General features: G+C 42.9%; 1 protein-coding gene across 1 annotated transcript in view; it reads left to right on the top strand.

Moving 5' to 3' along the window:
- The first annotated feature begins 19,002 nt into the window (after positions 1-19,002).
- Positions 19,003-22,842, top strand: part of XPR1 (xenotropic and polytropic retrovirus receptor 1) — a 36,776-nt gene continuing 32,936 nt past the window's right edge. Inside the window, exons 1-2 of the mRNA XM_009870271.1 lie at positions 19,003-19,070; positions 19,800-19,930. Of these exons, the coding sequence (XP_009868573.1) occupies positions 19,003-19,070; positions 19,800-19,930 (199 nt within the window). The remainder of the gene's footprint in view (positions 19,071-19,799; positions 19,931-22,842) is intronic.

Below are 22,842 nucleotides of genomic sequence, written 5' to 3'. Positions count from 1 at the left end.
AACAGATCAGCTCGTGTCCTTTCACGTCTCTCTTTGCCGTATGATTTTTTTCATTGTTACCGGGGCAACGCTTCTACCGCTGCCCCCCCCCAACAGTCGAGGTCTCAACACAATGTAAGTTATTGTCTGGAGCAATTATTAGGCTATTATTAAAGCACCATTGAAATATGTCACTATCCCGTAGGAATTTTAAACAAGTGGGCGCGGAGACAATAGCAAGCGTTCGAGGACCGCGAAGGAGGATGCCTGCAGCTCTCCTCGCAACGTCTCGCAAAGAGCATGAGCCGCCTTCCCAAATGGACGGAATTCAGGACTTGCCCAGGCGGAATAACGTGACAAGGTGAAAGAGGGGATATTGCCCTATGGGTGCTCCTCCCGTGGGCACCGTGTGTGCAGAACGGCCTCGCGTGAGTGAAACGCAGCCGCCAGGGATGTTCCTGTAGCATGGAGGATGTTGTTTTGGTGGAAATGGTAGTAAAATATCTCCGTCTCACATGGGTGGAGAGTGGTCTTTTTCAGAAAGTCGTCTCCGTTCACAGTCCCTATTTGCATGTCCTGGGTGAGATGACCGTGTGGTGTTTATTTCCCAAAAGAAAACTCTTCTCCCAGTTCCCCACTGTGGGGATTCAGGAGATCTGCTCACCTTGCAGTCTTCTCTTACGGTCCCTGTTTCCTGTGGGTGCCACTGGCAAGCCATGCACCTGTAACAGCCCAGCCTTGTCCACATTATCCTGTATCCTGGGATTGAATTTGCTGTCACTCTTGGCTTGCTGATGCAGTCCTTCTGTTGAGCAATAGCAAAACTGACAGGGTTTTATAGCACTGTATCGATTTAATCTAGGAATTTCCTTCCAAGAACCTGCAGCGTTGTCACGGGTCAAAGATGTCACCAGTCTGATTTGGCATTTCATTTCTGAAAGTTGCCAGAAGAGGACTAGAGCTCGCCGAGAACATCTTTGTTTCAAGCTGCACAAATGTTAAGAGCAATTGTGAGTGCAGATGGAGAATCCATTAATGATTCTGCACGTGCAAGAAAGAAAAAAAAAAAAGGCAGGAGAGTTTGCAAGAGCCTTATTTCTTGCTATTTGAAGGTGAGACTGTTTCTGTTTTTTTTAAAAAAACTATTTTCTCTGGAAAGATTGCTTTAAAAGCATAGAGAGCTACCTTGTCTCCAGCACTTCTTCCCACCTCCATGATTTTCCCTTCCCACCTCCTGGGAAGGTCTTTTCCTCTTACCACAGAAGTAGAGAGGTTTGCCTTATTCCTCAGCACTGCAGTGTGGTGTGATAGATATTTGGGGATGTATTTAGTCTCTTATGTTTCTCTCAGACCAGACCACAACTTCATAAGAATATCGTGCTTAGCCTGATGTATAACGTATTTCTCACCTCTCATTCATTGCTTTTATGTTGTTGACTTCTCACGTAGATTTTATGTCTCAGAATTTATCTGGCAGTGACTATCAGGCAGAGCTCGCGGTGGGTTCACTTCCACCGTTCCCAAGTTCTTTCGGTGCTCACCTCTGCTCTGCTGGCTGTTTCCCTGACCTCTGGTGAAGCAAGGGATGTGTATTTTGTGAGAATTTTGGAGTTACCCATAGATTTCTGGATAGCGGCAAAGAAAAGGGGTGCAAAAGCTTCCACTGCAGCTGCTCAGGGCTTTTCTGTATTTCAGTGGTGTTGGAGGCAGCTCGCCGCTGTCTGCTTAATGAGCACTGCTGGTGTAGAAATTGTTTCATTGAGTCTTTGTTAAAGACTTGTTAAAGGAAGTCAGATTTTTATAGTTGATGGCACCGGATTATCTATCAGCATATGTCCTTTGACAGCGTTGCAATTTCAGGCTCTGAAAATGATGTAACTGTTTCACTGTAATAAAATGATGACAATTTTCAAAGAGGAATCTAGGGCAATAGGCTATGGTTCATAAGAAACACTTTTTTTTGGCAAATGTTTTACCTCTCAAAATAAAAAGCAATTACTTAAAGTTATAAAATCCTTTTTTTTACAATGTTACAAGCCTTTTTTCGGCACTGGCAGCATTCCTGAATGTGTAAAGCTTGCCTGAATAGACCATCACCCCTATGGAACATTGCTTAATTCTTGTCAATTTTGCCTACTTGAAGCCTTATGTTGTGAATATTCTAAATACATGCACAGGGGCTCTTGCTGTGAAATCTTTGTTGTTAGTTGTTGTAGAGGTGGCATATATTTATACTATATTGCAGGGAGAGAGTTTTATTTTCCATCTTTCGGTGCTAATGGAGCTGCTCGTGAGGAGAGATGTAATTTGTGGGTATCCAAAGAACAATTCACAGATCATTTCTTAAGTAGTGTTAAACAGTGTGCTAATAATGCATGAACAAGTGAATCTTTGGGTTTGCTTTTGCATTTTGAAATCAAAAGGATTAAGTTCTTTATAGTGAGCTGCAAAGATACTTTCTCGAAAAAAAAAAAGCTATGAATTTCCAGGATTTGCTCTTCTGCAGTAAGCACAAAAGCAAATACATCCATTAGCTCAGCAGCAGCCCCTCAAATTGGCCTTTTCAAGCTTGTTCTTAAAAAGTGAGCTTGATTTAGTGACTTTCTGTATAGAGGCTGCCCGTGTGTAGCTATGTTTGACCTAGTGGGTGTTCTCCTGTCCCTCACGCCAACCGGGTGGAGTTGATCCTGTCAGCTGAGCTACCTGCTCCAGGGCTCCAAGACTCAGCTTCTGGGTTAGGTGCAGCTTATCTCAGTTTAAGGACAAGTACCCATGCAGCCCTTAGAAAGTTTCCTTGAAATGTATTTGCATTTTCTTGTGGCCCTTTTGTCTTTGCTGCCCTTGGTACCTTCCTTCTGTGTGTTCTCTTGCAGTTGTGTGATGCAAAGCTGCAGGTGATGCAGGTATCCTTGCTTTGCGGCTGTTGAGCATGCGAGCACCAAACGGACCTTTCCGATGACGGTGATTGTAGCAAGTGCTCAGCTTGGTCCCAGCTACAAATTTGAAATATTATTAAGACTCCTTGTCTGTATGAAGACTGGGATTTCACCCCAGAGGGGTTTTTTTCAGACTCACGTCTGCAGTGTCCAGTGTTAGGTGTATGTCACAGCCTGTAAGAGCTTGACAGGTAAGCTCCAGAGTTGGACTCCTTCCCCAGAATGAGCTGTGCGTGCTGTCTGAGTCTATACGTTATAGAAAACATGCTCTCTGCCTCCGGTGCAGGCTATTTCCTTTGTGTCAACAGTTCCTCTTGTAATAGTCTCAAAATCTGTGGTGACTGCTTTCTGCATCCAAGAGGTTAAGACAGGCACATAAACAGATACTCGGTTAAGTTTGCATCTGGACTCAGAACACTCCTTTGGTCTTAAATGCATTTCTCCTTTATTCAACTGAATTCAAGATTGCAGTTGTGGAAGTTATCACAAGATATGCCCTAAGCTTTTGTTACTGCAGGTATCAGTAGATTTTTTTCACAAAGAGTTGTTGGCATCCTTCTGGCAACCCCATCTTGTATTTCTGCTGAATTCTGACTGTTTTGTCATCTGCGTGCTACCTGCCATGTGGCACATTTCATACACTTGTTTGGCAAAAGAGAGGAAAATACATCCACATTCTGCTTTTAAAAATAGTGCCGCCGTCTGTAAGGCCGGTTGTGTTGTGTTGGGGGATTGCCGTGATAACACTGTCTCTTCAGGCAGATTGATAGCTACAGAATTGCAGTTCCAGGGTATGCGTGTGAATCAAGTGATAAAACAGCAAAGAAACCTGAAAATTAATGCATATGTTATATGTGAGTTTGCGGGGGGCTTTAATCTTCTTGGATTACTTTTTGGTTAAAAGTTACTGGTATTTTGGGGTACAGCAAGAAGCTTCCCAGTGCGTCAAAAGAGGTGGCTGAGACCTGAGATTCCTTGGGCGCGTTTAGCGGGAATAGAGGATGCGTTTCTAATTTGGGCTGATGGAGACCAAACCAGCAGCAAATTGCTCTTGTCAGTGATGGGAACAAGTGCAGCATCAGCAGCTTCCTTTTGTACTGCCACGCAGTGCAGTCATACAAGTGCTATTACTATCATGTGTATGTTTTTCTCTATATTCAAAGCCCTGGTAGTGTACTGTTGGCAAACTTTAAGATTTTTCAGTTTGAGAAATGGCTTTGGGGTTAGTTTCGTGCCTCTCTCCTTCAGGAAGCTCTGCATGCTGGATATGGGCGTTTTTCTTGAGTCTCTGGCTTTAATTTTCCCTTCATTCATTCCATCCTGTCCCTCTTAACCCATCGCTCTTCTCTTTCATGACTATAATGAATTAATGATTTTATGTAAATCTGGTGTTTGATGGACTCGGAGGGCGGTGCCTTGGGACTTGTTTAAGCTATCACATAGGAAATGCATCATCTGCTTCGTGTTTTCTGCAATTGCAGTCAGTTTTATTTTTCCTTTATTCCTTCTCCATATTTTCCAATTTATTTTTTTTTATGCTTAAAGCAGTTCTTTGAGCACGTTTAAACTATTTGTGGGAGTTTGAAGGATTTAATTCTTTTTTATTTTCATCCTATCTCTGTGCCCCAACTCCCTTATTTTCCACCTTCAATGGGAAGAAAAAAAGCAACCATCCCTGCATTACATACCTGATTGCTATTCAGTTCCCAAGGGAGAGGCACCGAGAGCTAAATGCAGGGGCTGGAGGTCTAGGCTCTTGGTTGGATTCACTGAATGTCACTAATTAGAGTAGAGTAGCCACTTATATATTTATTCATGTTTCAGAACAGTTGGTGAATCAATTGACTGAATGAACTGGTGCAGCTTCAGTGTTCCTTGTGTGTGAATATGCTTAAAGAAACCCCCAGACCTACTGAAGTTGGTTCTTTGTGGCTTGCTGGTGTAGACCATCATAGCTGTAGCAAATCTTAATTTCCGTTTGACTTTTGGGTGATGCTTTTTCCACTCCCCATCTTCTACTGTCGAAGAGGAGCTGATTCCAGCCTCTGAAATAATGGTCTCCTAAAAAAAAATACTTCTGATGAAAAGAAAGCAATGTTACCTTTGAGGCCATTCTCACTCAATTTGTAGTTAGTGGATTAATTTGCCTAAACCTTAAATTAAAATCCTCGCAGGAAATAAAATCAGGACAACAACAACTTGTGCTGATACGTTGCTGACAGATATTACAGCATGGAATAACCTTGCAATACATGGTGGATTTTTTTAAATGGAGCAGATTGATTTCCCTGTAAACACCTTGAAGTGTTGCCTTTCTCCAAAATCCTGTCTGAATTTAGCTCCTAATTGATAATAGCTCATTTACGTCTTCCGAGCAGGATGGTGACAGCCTCCTGGTCTCCCCGCGCTGGGAGATTTGCATTCCATCTGCTCAGGCTGTTGATTAGCAGCATGCCGGCTACATGAGCAGTGTTTCTGGACGCTATGGTCATCTGTTGGGTTAATTTTTATTATTCTTTTTCTTTTTTATCCCTGTGAACATGGTTATGGGAGCGAGAATAAAATGTGGGAGTTTGCTGTTGGTGGAAAGGAAGCACCTCACAGGCAGTTTGGCTTGAATGTGTGTCGTTGGGTCCAGGTTTCCCGGAGCACGGCGAAAGCTTTCAAACAGTTTTCAAACACCAGCTTCTGCTGGTTCCAGTGGTTGCCTCTCTATCCTAGTTGTATCGCCCATACTTGAAATAAGGAGCAATCTGTAACAGGTTTTGCAAAGAACAAGGTTCCGAGCCAACCACAGCTTCAAAGAGCACGGGGTCTTGTTAATTGCTGCCTGGCAAAATTGCTGTGTACAGCAGGGGTGGTTTTTTTACGGGAAAACATGCTTAATTTCATTTACCCATGACAGACATAGTGCCAGCGTGTAAGGCCATGTAAGCATGCTTGGAGGTCGGCAAATGTAAAGGCGGGATGGAGAAGAAAAAGGGCCCTCGATATCTCAAATGTAGAACTCTCCCCAGTGTCTTTAAAAGCGAGTCCAACTTCTCATCTGGAACAGTGACACACTAAAATGTTCTCATTTAATTTGTTGTTGTTGTGTGGAATAGCACAGAGTGAAGCTGAGGTCGGTCATCCTAATCCTGAACTTCTGTGTTGTAACTTGGTTACTTTAGGTGGTTTATAACCTCTGTTGCAGAATGTTGTAGTGTGTGTCTGCCTTTCGTCACCGGAGGGTCTGCCAGTTTGCAGGTGAATCAGGATTCTTTGGGAAAGATAGCCATAGATGGTTAGTTCAAGTTTATTGAAAATACTGTTAATCTGCCCATTTGAACAGCTGATACTGCAGCTGGGACTTAAATTTCAGGCTTTTGCCACTGGCACGAGTAGGGGTGAAATGGAATTAATTGCGGTGGCTCTGTAACGTGTTCTTTGAAATGTAAATAAGAGGTGACTTAGGAAGTTGGGCCATTCGGTTTTTTTACCCTCAGCATACTTAGATTTTGTGTTTGGATGCACAACCTTTCTGTTGGCATCACTTGTGCAGTTTGTGAATTCCCTTCCCGTCAGGTTTTGTTCTGTGAGCAATAGAAATTACTGAATGGTTCCTTTTGCCTTTTTATTTAACAAGTGCCAGCAGTGCTGTGCATTGAGCCTGGGGGAAATGTGGGGGGCAACCACATGCCTCTAAATCCTCTGTCTCATTTGGAGTGTAAAAGTCCTTTTCAAAAGGATTCCAATTCCAGTCTGGCAGGGATGCTCTGAGAGGAGATACCCAGCCCTTGTGGCTTTTGGCGAGGGACTTGTGCTGCACAAAAAAAGAAAGAGATGAGCTTGGAAGACAGACAAACAAACAAGTGCAGCCCTGGTCTCTGCTGCATTTTAAACTAAAATTACCCCATGAGCACAGAGGAGCTCTGTTGAAGAGTTGAAGTGGGCATAGATTTTTTTATTTTTTTTTCAAATTGATCCCTTTGAAAGACCATTCTCTCCCCTTGATGGAAGGGCAGTTGAACTATAGCTTATTCCTTCCATGTACTTAAATCGTAGCAAAGCTTCCGATGGCAAAGTGGCACCTGAGGAATGCTGCTTTTGCTTGAATTGGATTTAAATGAGCCCTTTAAGCGCAGGATTGAGAATAAGGGAAGGTGAGGGATGCAGCTTGAAAGCATATTTAAAAGAAAACAACTCCAAACTTGTGGAGGCTTGTGCTGGAGAACTTCTGCTTATCTCAAATTTACCGCAGTGTCTCCGGACATGCTTCAATACATATTTTTTAATGTGTAGCAGGGTGAGGCTCAGGTAGGTGACTGAGCTCATGTGTGAGCCAGGAGGAATACCTGTAACCTTGGGTAAGCTTTGTGATGTTGTGAAGATCTTGCAACATCTATCACTGCAATAATGTAAGAATTAAAACAGGGATTACTGCCTTGAGTGGGTAAGCAACTACCTTAATGTTCATTTACCGGTGTTTGAATTTGACTTGTATCATTTAAAAAGAAAAATGTTGTTTTAAATTGCACAAAATGGATAGGAAGACACTGATGTAAACACGATTGAGAATTAAAAAGCTGTTATATTTCCAGAATATGGCCTGACTGTAAAGGACCCCTGGTAAAATATTGCACAGAGCTCCCTACAAGCCCTGTGTCATTTCTCCGAGATACCTCAGAAATATGTTTGTGTGGTAATTGCTTGCTTATTATCTTCTTGCCAACTGTCTGCCCTTAATAGCTGGTAAAATAAAAAAGGAAAAATGAATTTGTGTGGTGTTCAATCCCTGGGGCAAATTAAGCCACTGATAGCATGTTTAAAGTAGGCTTGTCATCGTACTCCATGTGGGGAGCCTGTAGTTGGTTCTGCATCATTTGTTTTGTCTTTATGTTTGCTCTTAATATTAATTGAAGTCTTTCCCAAGACACGGTTCTGTTAATCTTCCTTTTGTCAGTTCCCTCCTCCCCCTGCCCTCAATGTCCCCAACAAAAATGCTTTTGTGTGTCTGAAAAGAGATTTAAAAGTAGCATCTACTTTTTTTAAATGTTGGTGGTTCACTTATTCACCTGTTTTTTTACCACCAGTATTAGTGTTTCTTTTTCTTCGCCTAATTTCAGAATTTTACACGTGCTGTAATCATTATAAGGCTGCAAATAGCTTCCTGGAGTGATGGGTATAGTTCTCTTATCGGCTCCAATTATGCAAAATGTTTTCAATTAGATGTAATTCCCTTTTCTGCCTCCCCTCAGACAAACACAACCAGGCAGGGTCTCTCCGGCGACACCGGTGTGCTGCACGTGGGCAGGCTTTCCCCATCTAAATTGTGGCCTGTCCCAGGAGCGTTAGGATCAGAAAGCATGCTCTGCTGCTCCCAAGTATTTTTAAAAAGTTGTAATGCTCTTCATTTATGCCATTTCCCTAAAGATTTTTTCAGTCTCACTGCTGGCAGCCTACGGGAGGAGGTAGTAGCTCCATCCTGAGATTCTCACATGGGCAGCGGCAGAGAACAAGGAGAAGGCAGAGGAGTTTCCTGACAGAAATAGTTGTCATATGGAGGCTTTATTAAAAAAAAATAAAATTGAAGCCCTGTGGAGGGTGCTTGCTTAGGTAACGCCTCATATTGCACCAGGAAGGTGTAGATTGGATATGAGGAGAAATTTCTTCACCAAAAGGGTTGTCAAGCCCTGGAACAGGCTGCCCAGGGGAGTGGTGGAGTCGCTGTCCCTGGAGGCGTTTAAAAGACTTGTAGATGTGGGGCTCAGGGACGGTTCGGTGGTGGAGCTGTCAGTGTTTAACAGTTGGACTTGATGATCTTAAAGGTATTTTCCAACCTAAATGATTCTGTGCCTTCTGCCTACTATGGAGAAGATACCCCTGTTCAGAACAAGGCTGACTGCTTTGCCAGCGTACGTACTGAATTATCTTCAGTAGTAACTCAGAGTTTAAATAGCTTGATTCCTCAAAAGAAATACTTTGAGGCCCTCTGAGCACTACCTCTGTAGCTAGAGCTTACTTTTCTCCCTGTTCTGCCTTAAACGGATCTTGCTGCTTGTTTTAGGCTGCATCTTGACCCCTCATTCCCACTCCTGCTGCTGCTTTTGCAGCTGCCTCCCCACCAGGGAGCTGAGGAGGGTCAAGAGGAACCTTTTCCAGCACATCGCTGTTAGACTCTACAGTTGTACCAGAGCAGCTGAGATCGCTGGATGCAAGGACTGGCTCTCAAAGGTGTGCTTGGGTCCAAAGCAAGGTTTTATAAAAAAATAAGTTTGATGCTTCTTCTGTGTTTAGTTACCAATCCAGAAGAATGGAAGTGGGTCTGATCCCTGCAGCTCTTGAAGCACTCCCATAGGCAGGCAGCCTTTCTCGGGGAGGGGGCTGAACAGGGCACGGGCTCAGTGCTGAAAGATGACGTTTCCTAAAGGTCCTGGAGTATATATCCTGCTGGTGGCCACCGGCAAATCCCGATGAAGAGCAGAACTGCTTTAGGGTATATGAGTCTCAATTTGGGTGGGTGTGATTGTCCTGATTTGAGCTGAACAGAACCAATTCTGTTGAGCGATTTTATTTTTCAGCTAAGTGTTTTCTAAGAGATTACACTTTCTGAAGCTCATAGCATGTTTTTGCAGACAGTGTCTGCTTCTAGAAGTGATAAGACCTGATGTTTATAGTTACTACCAGGGATTGGTATGCAGAAAGGCTCTTGCTTGTACTTGCTCCTGTAGTGACCAAGGTCACTGCTGGATCTTGTGTGCCACGCTGGGGTTTGGGGAAGTAAAAGGGGCGTAAGGAAGTAAAAGGTTCAAACTCCGGGGAGAAACAAACAGGACCAATGATCCAAATCAGACTGACAAAGTATTCCATTCTATGTGTGTCATATTCCGTCTAAAGCTGAGAGATCACAGAATTTAAGTTCTTTTCCTCAGTCGCTGGCATCTGAGGAGGGCACCATCCATTCTTCTGTGTTTGATCCTGAGTTCCCGAATCCAGCCCCTGTATCCAGCTCCCCTCTGCTGCTGAGCTTGAGTCTTCCCCGGTGCCGCCTGTTCTGCAGCATCAGTGGCGATTGCTGCTGAGGGGAGCGGTTGCACTTGATATCAGTTTTGTATGTATTTCATTCTTTCCATTATTTTCTCTGTTATTTGTACTACTGTTGTTTCATTAAAGCTGGTTTAGTTTTCCAATCTGCAAGCCTCTCTGCCTCATTCCCTTTTTCTTTCCTTTTTGAGGAGGCAGAGAGGTTATTGGGGAGCATCTGTCATTCCTTGAGTGGCCGGCTCAGCCCCAACCCCTGACAGTGGTGCGGGTGCCCTGGCTGGCAGAGCAGCACAGTGATCTGCTTGTCCGAGTGTGTTTGCAGTGATGGCTTCATTGCTGTGAGAATGTTGATAGCTTCTGGGTCTCGTTTTTCAGCAGAAATTTGCACTTTTCCCACAGGACTTGCTCATGCACAACCTGATCTTTGCCAGCAATTTAAAAAATAAAGAAATATATAGATATATATGCTGTAGACGCTGATTTTTGCTGGAGGGAGAAAGAAAGTGGGGGAGAAAGTACTGACAGAACGAGACTGAAATTACATTTTAAGGTGATTCTGCCCTGCATTTATCGTGTTCCTCAGATGAGTAGGTGACACTTGAAGTCTGTCATAGCATGTATGTAAGAACCTTGTTCAACCATTTCTTTACTGGGGAGAAAGTTTTGTGTCTACTTGGTACATCACTGTCGTACCAAATGCTGTCTGCACCGCCTGGGCTATGGATAAAGGAAAATGTCTGCAAGGGACATGAAAATTTAACCTTGTATCAAATCTTTGGTAGAGCTGAGACCCGTGAGCACAGGTGAGTTGAGAAGCCTCAGCAGAACACATCCTTGTACAGACACGTGTGGAGGGGGCAGTGACATCCATCCTGTCCAAGTGTGCTTTGATCAAGGCACTGCCTGTTTCAAGGGTCCCGGTATAGCTTGTGTAGCAAAAGGGTGCTGCGCTCACTTGTGTCGCAGGGCTATGGCTTATGTAACTTTGTTTTCCCACTTATTTCTTCTTTTAAGCATTTCACCTTTCTTTGCACTTAAATATACTAAAATACTTCAGGAAGTGTTTTATCATCAGTTACGCAGCAGTACGTGGAACTAGCCCGTTTGCATCTGAGGTAGGGAAGGCTTTTCCCCAGGAACGCATCATTGCGGAGTTTGCGAAGGGAAGACTGGAGGCACATGTCCTGCTGGAGCGTTGGCAGGAGGTTCGGTGCTGCTGAGAAAAAGACCGAGGCTTGAACATGTTCAATCTGTTTCAGCTAATAATCGAGGCGTTTACTGTGTTCCTATCAAGGGTACGGGCATGTGATTTTAACTCAAGTGAGTTCTGTTGGCTTTACCGATGGCTCCTTGTCAGCTGAGCTGTAGGATAATGCTTTTAGTCATCTCTCATCACGAGATAGCTCTGAGCTGAAGGGGGGTGATTTGATATTCCAGTTGAATCAGTCTAACGGGTGGCTGTTGCCAGAGGGGTGACGTCCTTCTCACTGCCTCCCCCTTTACCTGCCAAGGACTAAACCACAAGAAACTGGTTCATTCATCAGTTGGGTTTTTAATGCTTTTTAGTTCTAATGCAGAGTAGTTCTCTCAATACTGGGTTAACTTCCTGAACTGGATCACTGTGGGCTTGGGCGAGCAGCGGTACCAGAGCAAGGGAAGGGGCACGGAGTGTGTGTTGGAGAGAAGGCGTAAAGGGCAGCTGAAATTCCCCATCACTTCTTCTTCCCATGATTTTCTTTGTTGGGAAAAAGAATTAAAACACTTTAATAATGCAAGACTTTAAAAGTGCACTTTATCACTGTTCCTTTAACTGGCTGTAATGTCTCAGTTTTGTTTTAACTCATATCATGTGTTTTTCGTTGTCAGATCTTCTGAAGGTTTTTCTGCAGTTTTAATGAGAAGGTAATTGTTATTGCTTAGTAAAATCCTGGAAATAAAGCTGTTAAAACTGGAGGCTCAATAAAAGGAACATAAGCAGTCATTTTATTATTAAGCTTTATCTCCTGACAGAAACCTTTTTTCCTTGATTAAAATATTCACTAGATTGCGTTTATGTCTTTCTTGATAAATATGAAAGCACATTAAAATGATTGGAAAGTTTCTTTTCATTTCTCTTTCTATGCCACCAAGTACAACCTTCATTCAGGAGATGGGGCAGGGAAAAGAGTATTTGTAGGTTTTAGCGTGAGGAATCTCTATTATATTCAGTACTGGAGTATTTGAATTTCCCTTGTTGCTGCATTTCCAGTCCCCATGGTGGAATGTCTTCCATCCCTGCTTTGGCCCAAAGGCCCAAATCTATAGGTCACCCACAACGTTGCTCTGGTTAAAGGCTAATGAAGATCTCTTTTTGCAGAAGGAATGGGTGGCAGCGCTGAATTCTTGTCTTTCGCAGCGTCTGTCAGAGGCGTTCGGGCTGGCTCAAACCTCTCCTCTGTGAGAGGCTGGAGTATCTCTCCATTACTTAACCTCAAATGTGTAAACCATGATACGGTTTTCTGGGCAACCGTAATTGCTGCTATCTTATTTAAATGAAAGCCAGAACTCCAGGCAGCAGATCAGCAGCTTGAGGAATGTGCAGGTGTGTTGTGTAACCAGGGATCGTCCCGGTGTGATCCCGGTAATTCCACAAAGATGCGGTATCTCCGTTTGCATCATCGGTTACATGTCTAAACTGAGCACATGTGACCATTGATGTCTGGGCAGGTTCTGGTGTGCACCAGCTAACTCAGCCCTGGTGTTCTTCATTCTTTGTCTTGAAGTCTGATAATGAGAAATATCATCTGGGGTTTTGGCTCTAGTTGACCATCTTTTTTTTTTAGCCTTAAGTATGTGGCAGTATTTCTGGTCTAGCTTATGGGGAAACTTTTGCAAAACCATAGTACAGTCAGTCTTTCTTTTCCTTCTCAGAAAGAATAAGAGGTAAAGATTGTTTTTAACCAGAGAAGGCAGGTATTGAGAGTCCTGTCACTGTATGATGTCTCCTGGCGTCCAGGTCTGTCATACTGTATTAATAATATTTTTATGGTAGGATTTGAAATATTATTAGACATTTGCGCTGCTTCTCTTTATTATTTTATTTTTTTCTGTCACAAGTTTCTGCCTAGCTGTCCTTCAAATCTGAGATACCATATAGCCTATGTTTTGTAGTTCTGCTGGGAATATTGATTTTCCTAATGGTACGGAAGTGAAACAAGGCAAAAGCGTTGAAGCATCATCATCATGTGTGAGGACAGAATGGAGGTATAATTCTAAAACTGAGACAGCCCTGGCAGTCTGCAAGTTCAGACAATATCCAATTATAACAGCAGAACGAGACAGCTGGGATTTAAGCTCACAGAGCCTTGGGGTCATCCAATGTTGTGCTGCCACCCTACTTGGGTTTTTTGCCACCCCTCTTGCCTCCCCCCATCCCAGCTACTTGGAAAGTAACTGGGGAAGCTTGGAAAGCTCCTCTTCCAGGTGTGCAGGATTAAGCTGGTCATGCTGGAAGCATCGTTGCCCAGCTGGCTTGGCGAAGCAGTTGTCACAGCAGTGCACATGTAGCCCCGCTTCTACCAGGAGAATCCAGTGTCAGCACCACCACGCTCTCACCTGAGTGTCCTAACTGACACAGACTTTGTTTGCACAGTGGCTTCTTCTGAGTGCTAGATCATAGAATGGTTTGGGTTGGGAAGGACCTTAAAGGTCTTCTAGTTCCAATCCCCCTTCTCTGAGTGGGAACACCTCCCACTAGACCAAAGCCTCGTCCAACCTGGTCTCACGTGCCTCCAGGGAAGGGGCACCCACAGCTTCTCCGGGCAACCTGTGCCAGTGTCTCATCACCCTCACAGTGAGGAATTTCCGGATACATGTTTAAAGAAGTGAACTGTAGAACAGCTATGCTGCTGCCCTGAAGACCTCAAAACCTGACACTTAGAGCTACGAAGCTCGTAGCTAGCCAGCTGAGCAACATCTCACATCTGGCTACTGCATTGCATGTTTATTTTTTTTCTGCTCCTGAAGTTCGTAGCAGGGTGCTGTCATTACTTAAAAACTCATGTTTACAGAGTCACAAATATAACTGATTTATAGCAGGTACTTTGTTGGATATCTAGCTTGTAGTCATGTTGCGGAGGTTGCGTTTTCTTTCCAGGTAAACAAACCATCTACAAGAATCTGGCTGGTTTCCTTTTAAGATTTCTGAGATACAATCTAAAGATAAGGAAGCAGATTTTTTACTAACTTGAAAAATCATAATTTCTAAAGTTGTTTTGAAATAGATAACCTTTGTTCTGGTTTGACTGGCAAAACCAACAAAATGGTGAATCAAATCCTGAGAGAAGTTGTGTTGGTGACCTGTGGGAGTTCTTGCCATCTCCTTCCCCATTAAGCCCTGCGTGCGCAGGCGATACCAACCTCATTTGCTACCTGAGTGGTCCTTTTTTATGACTAGATTTAGGGAAATAATGTAATAACCAAATCTAATTTGGGCTAAAGCATTCATTAAGTGGAGAGCTGACCAACTCAACTGTGATGGTTTAGAAAAGTAGGTGAAGCCTGCAATGAATTTTCTTAGGGGTTTGTTGTTGTTGTTTTCAAATGTTTAGTACATGAAGCTTCTTTCTTGCCGATTTTAGAGTATTTTGAGATTCACTTTTTGGCTGATAGAATAAATTCCAATGAAGATGCACACAGTTATATGTGTATGTACAATTTGCAGCTCAGAAGGCAGAGTCATCTTCTTCCTATGGCAAGAATAGGTCCTAGGAAGAAATTTCTGTATCTGTACTTCAAGTTTCCTCATACAGCATTTTATTTGCCACAAGACTGGACATAAAAATGCACGGTGAGCAGTTAATTCATTGGAAGCTTTCAGGGTGTGATCCAGTTGGCAGATGACCCAAGCGTAGCTTGCTGTTGAGAAAGGGAGTTGCCTTGGGAAGAACCTTTCCTTGGAAAAAATACCCCAGTAAACATGAGGGTGATGTATTAGAGGTGTGTAAAGGTAATCTTTGTCCTTGTGTTTCTGAATTACAGAGTTTGATTTTTCTGGCTGTAAAATTTCCTTACTGTACTGTGTCAGAGGTTGGGGAACGGTGCTACCTTGGTGCTGGAGAACTCTCAGGGGTATTGGAAAATCGTGACGGTTGAGCCCATGGACAAAGCTGATGAGGTTTTGGAGGCAGATACAGGTTTTCATAATAGTGACCCACTTTTTTTAGAATTTTGAGTGTTCATAAAAGTGGCATTTTTTTTCTTCCCCTAATATGCTGCTCAGCCTAAAAGTATAAGCAGTTACTGTCTTCATAGACCTGGGAGCAAGAAAAGTATCTTTTAAATGTTAGTTTTTTCAGAGCACAGTTCTGTTTGAGCTCTGTGCACAGGGCTTTTCGTTTGCAAGAGGCCAAGGCCAAGGTGTGAGAAATGTTAAAAGTTTAGTGTATTCCAAAGGGTGCTGATGTTAAACTTGTGGTTGCCTGTTCGGCACAGTTTGATGTGTTTAATGCCAATGTTGTGTTTGACTTATTTTTAACCGAACAAATGGCAAGAGTCCAGCTAGAGAAGAGGCAGTTTTATTTATTAGGAGAGGTGTTGAAATAACCTTACTGAGATAAAACTGTTTCGTGGCAAACAGAGGGTGATTCAGAGAACTACACCTGTGCTGGTCTCATAACAAAGCTAATTAATCTTTTTTTTAATTAAATGCCTCGTAAAATTCAACATGATAAAGGCTGAAGGATTTTTTTCTTATGATTACTTTTAAGAGGACACTGCCCTAACAAAGGAATCTTATTACTGCGTGTTTTCTTGCATGGCAGTGAGTAAGCAGAGCTGCCCTGGATGCTCACCATTTGTTTCTAGACTCCGGCTGCAAAAAAATGCAAAACTAAATGAAAATTTGACAGATGCACTGAGAAATGAGTCCTTGGGACAGTGCAGGAATGTAACTTGAGTGCTAAGTTTTCAACTTCAGGTTCTGTTTCAGATGTGCCAGCATTTGAATTCTCTGCAAACTAGAAAGTGTGGTGTCAGGGGAGAACATCCAGATTGCTGCTGGTTTACCACTCGGCTTCACAACTGAAAAGCAAGAGCCTTTCGGGCTAACTGTGATTTTTAAATTTTTTTTAATTATTATTTTACTTTTTTTTTTCATTCTCAGCAGACAGTTGCGTAGGAAGATGAGGTCAGGAAGCTGCAGTAGCAATTGAACTGTCTTCTTGGCAGCCTTGTTCTTGGTAACTTCATGGAGCTTAGGGTGAATGGAGGATTAGGGCTGTAGAAAAAGAACAAAAAGAAGGTTACCACTGGCACTCCTTGGCAGCGATAGCTGGATGCCTTTTAAAAGCGGCTTATGTTGTCATGGAGTTCTGAACCCAAGGCCGGTTTCTGGCACGGTGATTTTCTCATGGCAAAAAATGTTGTCCTGTCCTAGCCTTGTGGGGGGAATAAATAAATGAAGGCAATAGCCTTGGCAGCACTCCTATTATTGCAACTAAATGGCTGAACTGTGGAGGGTATGAGACCAAGGGGAAGCCTTTTTGTTCACAGAGAATCCTGTTTTGTTTTTTTTTTTAAAGCTGGCATCCACCATGGTCTGCCAAATAGCTTTTGGAAGAAGGTGTTTGACATTTGGAGAAAGATTTTTGAATGGTTTATATAGAGCTGGCTTTCCTCTGAGCCAGTGATGTTTAGAGGTTGAAACAGAGACCTGAATTCCTAATCTCAAGGTTTTTGGAAGGTCTTCCAGTAGTGGTTGGTTTGTGTTTTAAAGCCTCTTTTTCCCCTTCTAAACTACAGGTATAGTCAAACCGTTCAACACACTTATCTATGATTTCCTGAAGTGGTCAGTAATGTACAAAACCGATATTTATTAATTCATTTGCTATTGATTATGTTAGTTGACGTTGCCTTCAGCTTTTTGCTATCTTAAAAGGTGGTCTTTTGGTTACATAGAAAATATTCACGCCTGGCTTTGTGCACGGAAAGTACACTCTACTTCCTGATGAATATTTTTTTATTCTTGGATACTTCTAGTGACTGAAGCTTAAGAACTTGCTTGGTTTTAGTTTTGTGAACTTACTAGAACCTAGAAAAAAGTGATGACAGAAGTGGTTCGGTGTTTCTAAAGCAGGAAAGCGGTGAGCCTGTGTGTTTTTATTTCTACATGACTTATTTTTAAAGGCAAGAAGAGCTGATTACCCCATGTCAGAAAGCGTCTACAGGTGAGCTTTACTGCTAGAGATGTGTAAACTCTTCGGGGTGAAGGGTTTACCCTTCAGGTCATTCCTTAAGAGTCAGCTCTGCTTTGATACTGCCTGATCACTCTTGTTTGGAAAGTTTCAGACAGCTAATGTGTAAAATCCCTGCGCATTAAGTATTGTGTAGTAATTTCCGTCACTTTGCTTGCCTGTGCCGACAGGATCGGAGCTCTCACGGGCAAGTTGGGATCGGTATGGCCCCGGGGCAGGGTGTTGCAACCACCGTCAGAAGTTACCAGCCCCAAAGCTGAGTTGTTTTCCATCCTTCTGGTGTTCTAGGCTGCCCGCGAAGAGGGATCTCTGTTGAGGCACGTGCGTGTTCGGTTCTGCAAAAGCCATGTCGGGCCGGTGACCTCGAGCAGGGCTGTAATAACACCTCGCGCCTGCCGCGGCTTTTCCTCGCTAGAGAAGAGTCCGAGCCCGGTTGTTTCAGGGTTAGTTTGCACATGGGAGGGAGCCTGTGGCCTTGAGAGGAGCTGCGGATCTACAAGTATAATTGTCGGATAATAAAGGGCCTCTGGGAGCCAAAATTTGGAGTTTAGTACAGCCTCTGGAGCTCTCATGAATTCTTTTCTACAAGCCCTTGGGTGATGGAGTTGTAAACACCAGTCATCTGTGCAGGCCTGTGTTTCCTCTCTATTCTACTCTTTAAAGCATCATGAAATTCAGAAAGAGAGTCTTTTTCCAATGTTGGCCCCACAGTCTTGGGTTGCGTTATTTGTTCTTCCTGTACAAACCCTTCAAAACATTACCAAAGTGTATGTAGGTTTATGGTGTTTAACGCTAGTGTCACAAACATAAAAATCAGAAAATACTAAGTGTTAAAATTTTATATTTAAATAATCTGTTGACTGATACTACTTTGAGTCTGTTTTTACCTAGAAATTGATACTAAAAGAAAAAAGGATTTACTGATTATGAGTCTAGAGTGTTTATCTGCTAGTGAGTGAAACTTTTCTGTAGACACTCATCTTCTCCATTTAATGACATGCATTTCAAAACCTATTTCTTGATGTCATCAAGACCATAATAAAATTTTGATTTTTCTTCTTTGTAATCATGAAGTCAGTAAGACAAGGTGAAAGTTCAGGAACTGTAACTATAGAGGGTATGAAGTCTACTTTTATTTCAACATTAGGAATGTTTGGAACAGGTTTTTGACAGTGCTAAAAATTGTAACTATAGCGTGTCGTCTTTAATTTTTTACCCATTAAACTAATTTCTTAATTATTAGAAAATTCATTCTACCTTTGAAATTCTGCACTGCTGGAGATGCTGCACTATTATTTTGGTTTTTATATAACAACAAAGTGACTGGATTGCTGCTTTAACTTCAAATTTCAACTTTAATTATGCAGGTGTACATAGTTTTTCCAAAAGAGTTAAAACAATCGCGGAGCAGCAGCAGGGAAGAAGCGCAGATCTGATCACAAGCGCTATCGTTTAGGCCTCTTCCTTCAAACTCGGCTATGAAAGAAAGTTTTTCTTTTCCAGGAAGAAAAAAAGATAGTTTCCCGTATGTTCGTCAAGCAGCTGTTAGTTTGCTGTGATGCTATTTTGTATTTGAAGGATTGTGGTAATGAGAAGGTGAGAACAGTGGCTGAAGCCAGTGAGTGAGTCTTCCTAGAAGGTTCAATGAAGCCTTTAGTTAAAAACTTGGCACTTTCCTTCTAAGTACAATTGTTTGCTAAGCTGGGATGAATACTCTTCCCGCCCGGCTTTGTTCTTCAAGACCAACGCCTGTGGTAGGCTGAGAACCTGTATGCCGGTCCCAGCACAGAGCACCCCGTGGTGGTGGGAGTGCTGGAGGAGCTCTGGGGGACATGACGGAGGAGCTGGAAAGGGCCCAGCATGAACATGTAGCACTGATGGTACTTGGCTTTCTGCTACGGTAAACCCAGGGAAGAAAAACCAAACCCCCATCCTAAACTCCAATTGCTGTTAAAGTTGGAGAACTTGTTACTGCCAAAGGCTGGAGAGAAGGACAGCTTCTGGGTGGATAAATGTAAGAATTTCACCCTGACATAGAGTGAAAGCAGCATGTTGAGGGTGGTCGTACTGCTGCTTAATCAGCTTTTGTTTGCGTTGGAAGATCTTCCCCTGATCTGGCTCACCACGGCTGCAGAAATGATGTGGAGGGGAGGAGGGGGACAGCAGCGGCTGTTGCTTTGTGCTGGGCTGACGTGGCAGCAGAGAGGTGGCTTCAGGATGGGACATGGTCTTCCCTCTCCGGTGCCGTGCAGCTTTAGGGTGGGTGACTTTGTGATGACAGGTGAGAAGCCTTTAAAAAAAGAGTTCCTGGAGGTATAAAGAGCAGTCTTGATCCAGGGTCACACAAGCTGGGTTAGGAAGTGGACCTGAAGCATATGAGGTCTGCAGGAGCTCCTAAAGGATGAAAAAAGATGATGGGAGCTTTGATCAAGGTGCAGTTACTGCTTATAGGAGTTTTTCCCACTCTATCTTGGTGCAGTTCCTTTTACAGCAAAATATGTGTTCCCTCAGAGCCCTTTGGACTTGGTGGTTGTTCTTTCTCTCCATGACAAAGAAGGTGCATTTACTCTGAAGAAATATTTCCATGGAAGTCACTTAGAAGATTGTTCTTTTGTTCTTGTGTTACAAGTTGGGATTTCTTTCTGTTTTGTTTTATAGATACAGATGAGGACACGGTGAAAAGGTGTTTTGCCACGTTTGAAGAGAAGTTCTTCCAGACCTGTGAGAAAGAACTTGCCAAAATCAACATTTTCTATTCAGGTAAGGTGCTTGTTTGTGTATATTTGTGGAAAATAAAGCAACACAAAAAGTCTGAAACTCTGAAACAGAATAATCACAGTGGTCATCCAGGTCTGCCATCAGGTAATTACAGAGCAGGTTTATATGGGAAACCACTCCAGTTTAATCACAGACATGGAGCTAAACCATGATATTTGAATGGAGGAAGAGTGAAGGGCCGATAATTTCATTGCTTTGCACCACCGTCCCGCTGAGCTTCATGAAGATGCTCGTTAAGTTTAAGTGGTAGCTTACACAGAGGGCACAGTTTCTCAGCTTACCTATGGTGACAGTCTCCTGTGCATGTTTTAGGCGTGCTGAGCTCCCTAGCTGGTATTTCCTGAGCTTGTGCAGGAGTTACCTATCCTGGACTTGCCTGTGCATGACCGTCTTGACGTTTTCAAGCACATAACTCTTAGTTAAATTCACCCAACTTTCTGGAGTAGATCAACCAGCAGCAATTTGTCATCGTCTGTCTATAAAATCCTGTTCAGCAAATTAAGTAAAAATGTAATGGAGTAGGGATTTCTAGGGGTCATATGTCAAAGTGCTGTTGTTTGATGTTTTCTCTGTGAAAGCTTACTTTCCCATCCTGTGTTTTGAAAATAAACTTTAGAATGGGACAGTTGGAAATTGACTCTGTAATGTTGCTACAAAAGGCTTAGTATTAGCCTGCTCCAGTTCCACCAGCCGAAGGTTTCCACCCTCTTTTGGTGAGTTTTAAAATGGATTTTCAACAAGAAAAACATTTAAACAGGGGTACAACGATGCATTGACTTCTGCTAATACTCTCTTTTAACACGTTGATTCATTAACTTGGTGCTGTAAACAGTCTTTTGCAGCACAGTACGCTGGCCTTCTCTGTTTCTGGTTTTAATCTGGTAAAACAAAGACTAAGTTGAATGGTGCAAAGTATTTAATAACCATCGGGTGATGACTTTATTGCTGGCAGAATGCAGGCTGCGAACATGAGCATAGGTGAAAGCATAACCATGCACCACAGCTTGCCTCCGTTCAGCTTCCATCTAGGGAAGTAGATCTCTTTGGGGCCAGCTCTGCCCCCTGTTTTGCTGTAGCCAGGGCGGGTGTCAGGGCAAGGGGTAGTTTGTAGGTAGAAGTGCTATCTTTTATTAGGTCAACTGAGTTTTCCACTTTATAGATATTTTTCTACATGCAATTCACATGTACCTAACTCAGAAAGATTTCCCTGCAAGATCTTCTGTTTCTATCCCAGACCTTGAGGTAAGACTTTACTGCTCAGAAATTTGTCTGTCTTTCCTAGTTACATCAGATCCTGTGTACTACGAGCTAGACTCTGTGGAGGAAGTTCTGTCAATTTAGATGCACAATACAGATTATAATTTTCCCTAATGAGAACTTGCTGGCACGCGTGCACCCACATATACACACCCATTACAGCACTCTTTAAAATGGCATTAATAATACAGGGTGGGGTTTTTTCAGCTTGCTGTCATTTCAAAAAGCTCTAGGAGAGAATACATGCAATTTGAACATCTCCTGTGGTAAGATAAAAATAAGCCTTTTATTTGCCAAAGAGTGACGTGACTTGAATAGCATGGAAGCCCTTTATTAGGGTTATTGACTTTAAGCTGCATCAAGAAATGTTCCATCAGTGGTTTCTCTTCATTGTGTCAGGAATTTGTCACGTCGGACCCTATTGTAACTCCAAGCATGTGTTGACTTGGATTATGACCTCGTACATCCTATTTATTGTAGGCTTACTATGCGCTTGTCTTTACGACAATAAATATTGTCCGTTTTAAAGAAAGCAAAGCTTTCCGTCGATCTTGGCTTCGTTTCCTCGTCGTCCTTCCCTGCACTGAGGGATGCTTGGTGAGCATTGCCAGGGGTTGCCCCAGCATGGACAACCCCCTTCCACTTGGGATGAGCTGTTCCCCGATCTCAGATCCTCCCCGAAGCACTCGGGGTTGGAGTGCCTGCTGCAAAATATCTCTCCCTTTTGCTGTGTGCTCACGGCGTCGGCTCTCATCAAACGTAGCCTTAATTCCCCAGACCCTTATTCCAGCTCGGTAGGAAGGAAAAGTGTCGTTAACTCAATCTGGTATGATAAATGGTTTGTGATTATTTGGACTAGGCTCAAGAAAATCTATACTCAACTGAAAGAAAAGCAAAGAATAGCAGCAATATTTTCGGAGAGTTCCAGCAGACAAATGGCTACGAAGTCCTGAAGTTTTATTTGTGGCCAGTTTGAGTTTGTGTTTGGGGTTTTCAAGAGAGGAGGTTTGCTATATTTTAAACTAGCATCATCACGATCCACTTGGGCCACTGTTTAGTAACATTTTTGTGGTTAATTTAGGAGCTGGTTTGATCATTTGTAGGAAGCTGTGGCTTTATCTTGATAAGCAAATTATTTAACATAATATGTGGAAGTAGAGAAGGAAAGGAGTGCTAAAAGAGTCTGCCTAAAATGCCCAGAGCTCTGGGTCAGGTTTCTACAAGGAGGTGTGAGCGATTCGATTACCTCCTGCCTGGTGAAAAAAGGTTTTGATCACAACCATGACCATGTAAAGTGGAACCTGAAGGGAAATTTTATTAGCTCCTTGGTGTGACAGGTTTTTGTCACATCCTTACATGTGAACTTTTGTTTAAACTTGGAAAATGGAGACAAAACCAACCCAGAATTGCATAGTTGGTGATAACTCTGTAGAAGGGAGTTTTTAGCCAGGATCTAGAAACATTTTTGGGGCAAAGCTGCTGCTTCATTGCAAGCACTTTTGTTGAAGTCTGTCTTGGGGTTTAGATTTCTCCTTAGTCTTTGCTTTGAGATACACTCAGACTGAGGACTCAGTGGGCATCCGATCAGGCACAGTGCTGCAGCACAAGAGCGATTCCAGTTTCTAAGTGTATTCTGC

The sequence above is a fragment of the Apaloderma vittatum genome, unplaced genomic scaffold (genome assembly GCF_000703405.1).
Source record: "Apaloderma vittatum isolate BGI_N311 unplaced genomic scaffold, ASM70340v1 scaffold1315, whole genome shotgun sequence".
NCBI lineage: Eukaryota > Metazoa > Chordata > Aves > Trogoniformes > Trogonidae > Apaloderma > Apaloderma vittatum.
This window is presented reverse-complemented; position numbering and strand designations above follow the sequence as displayed.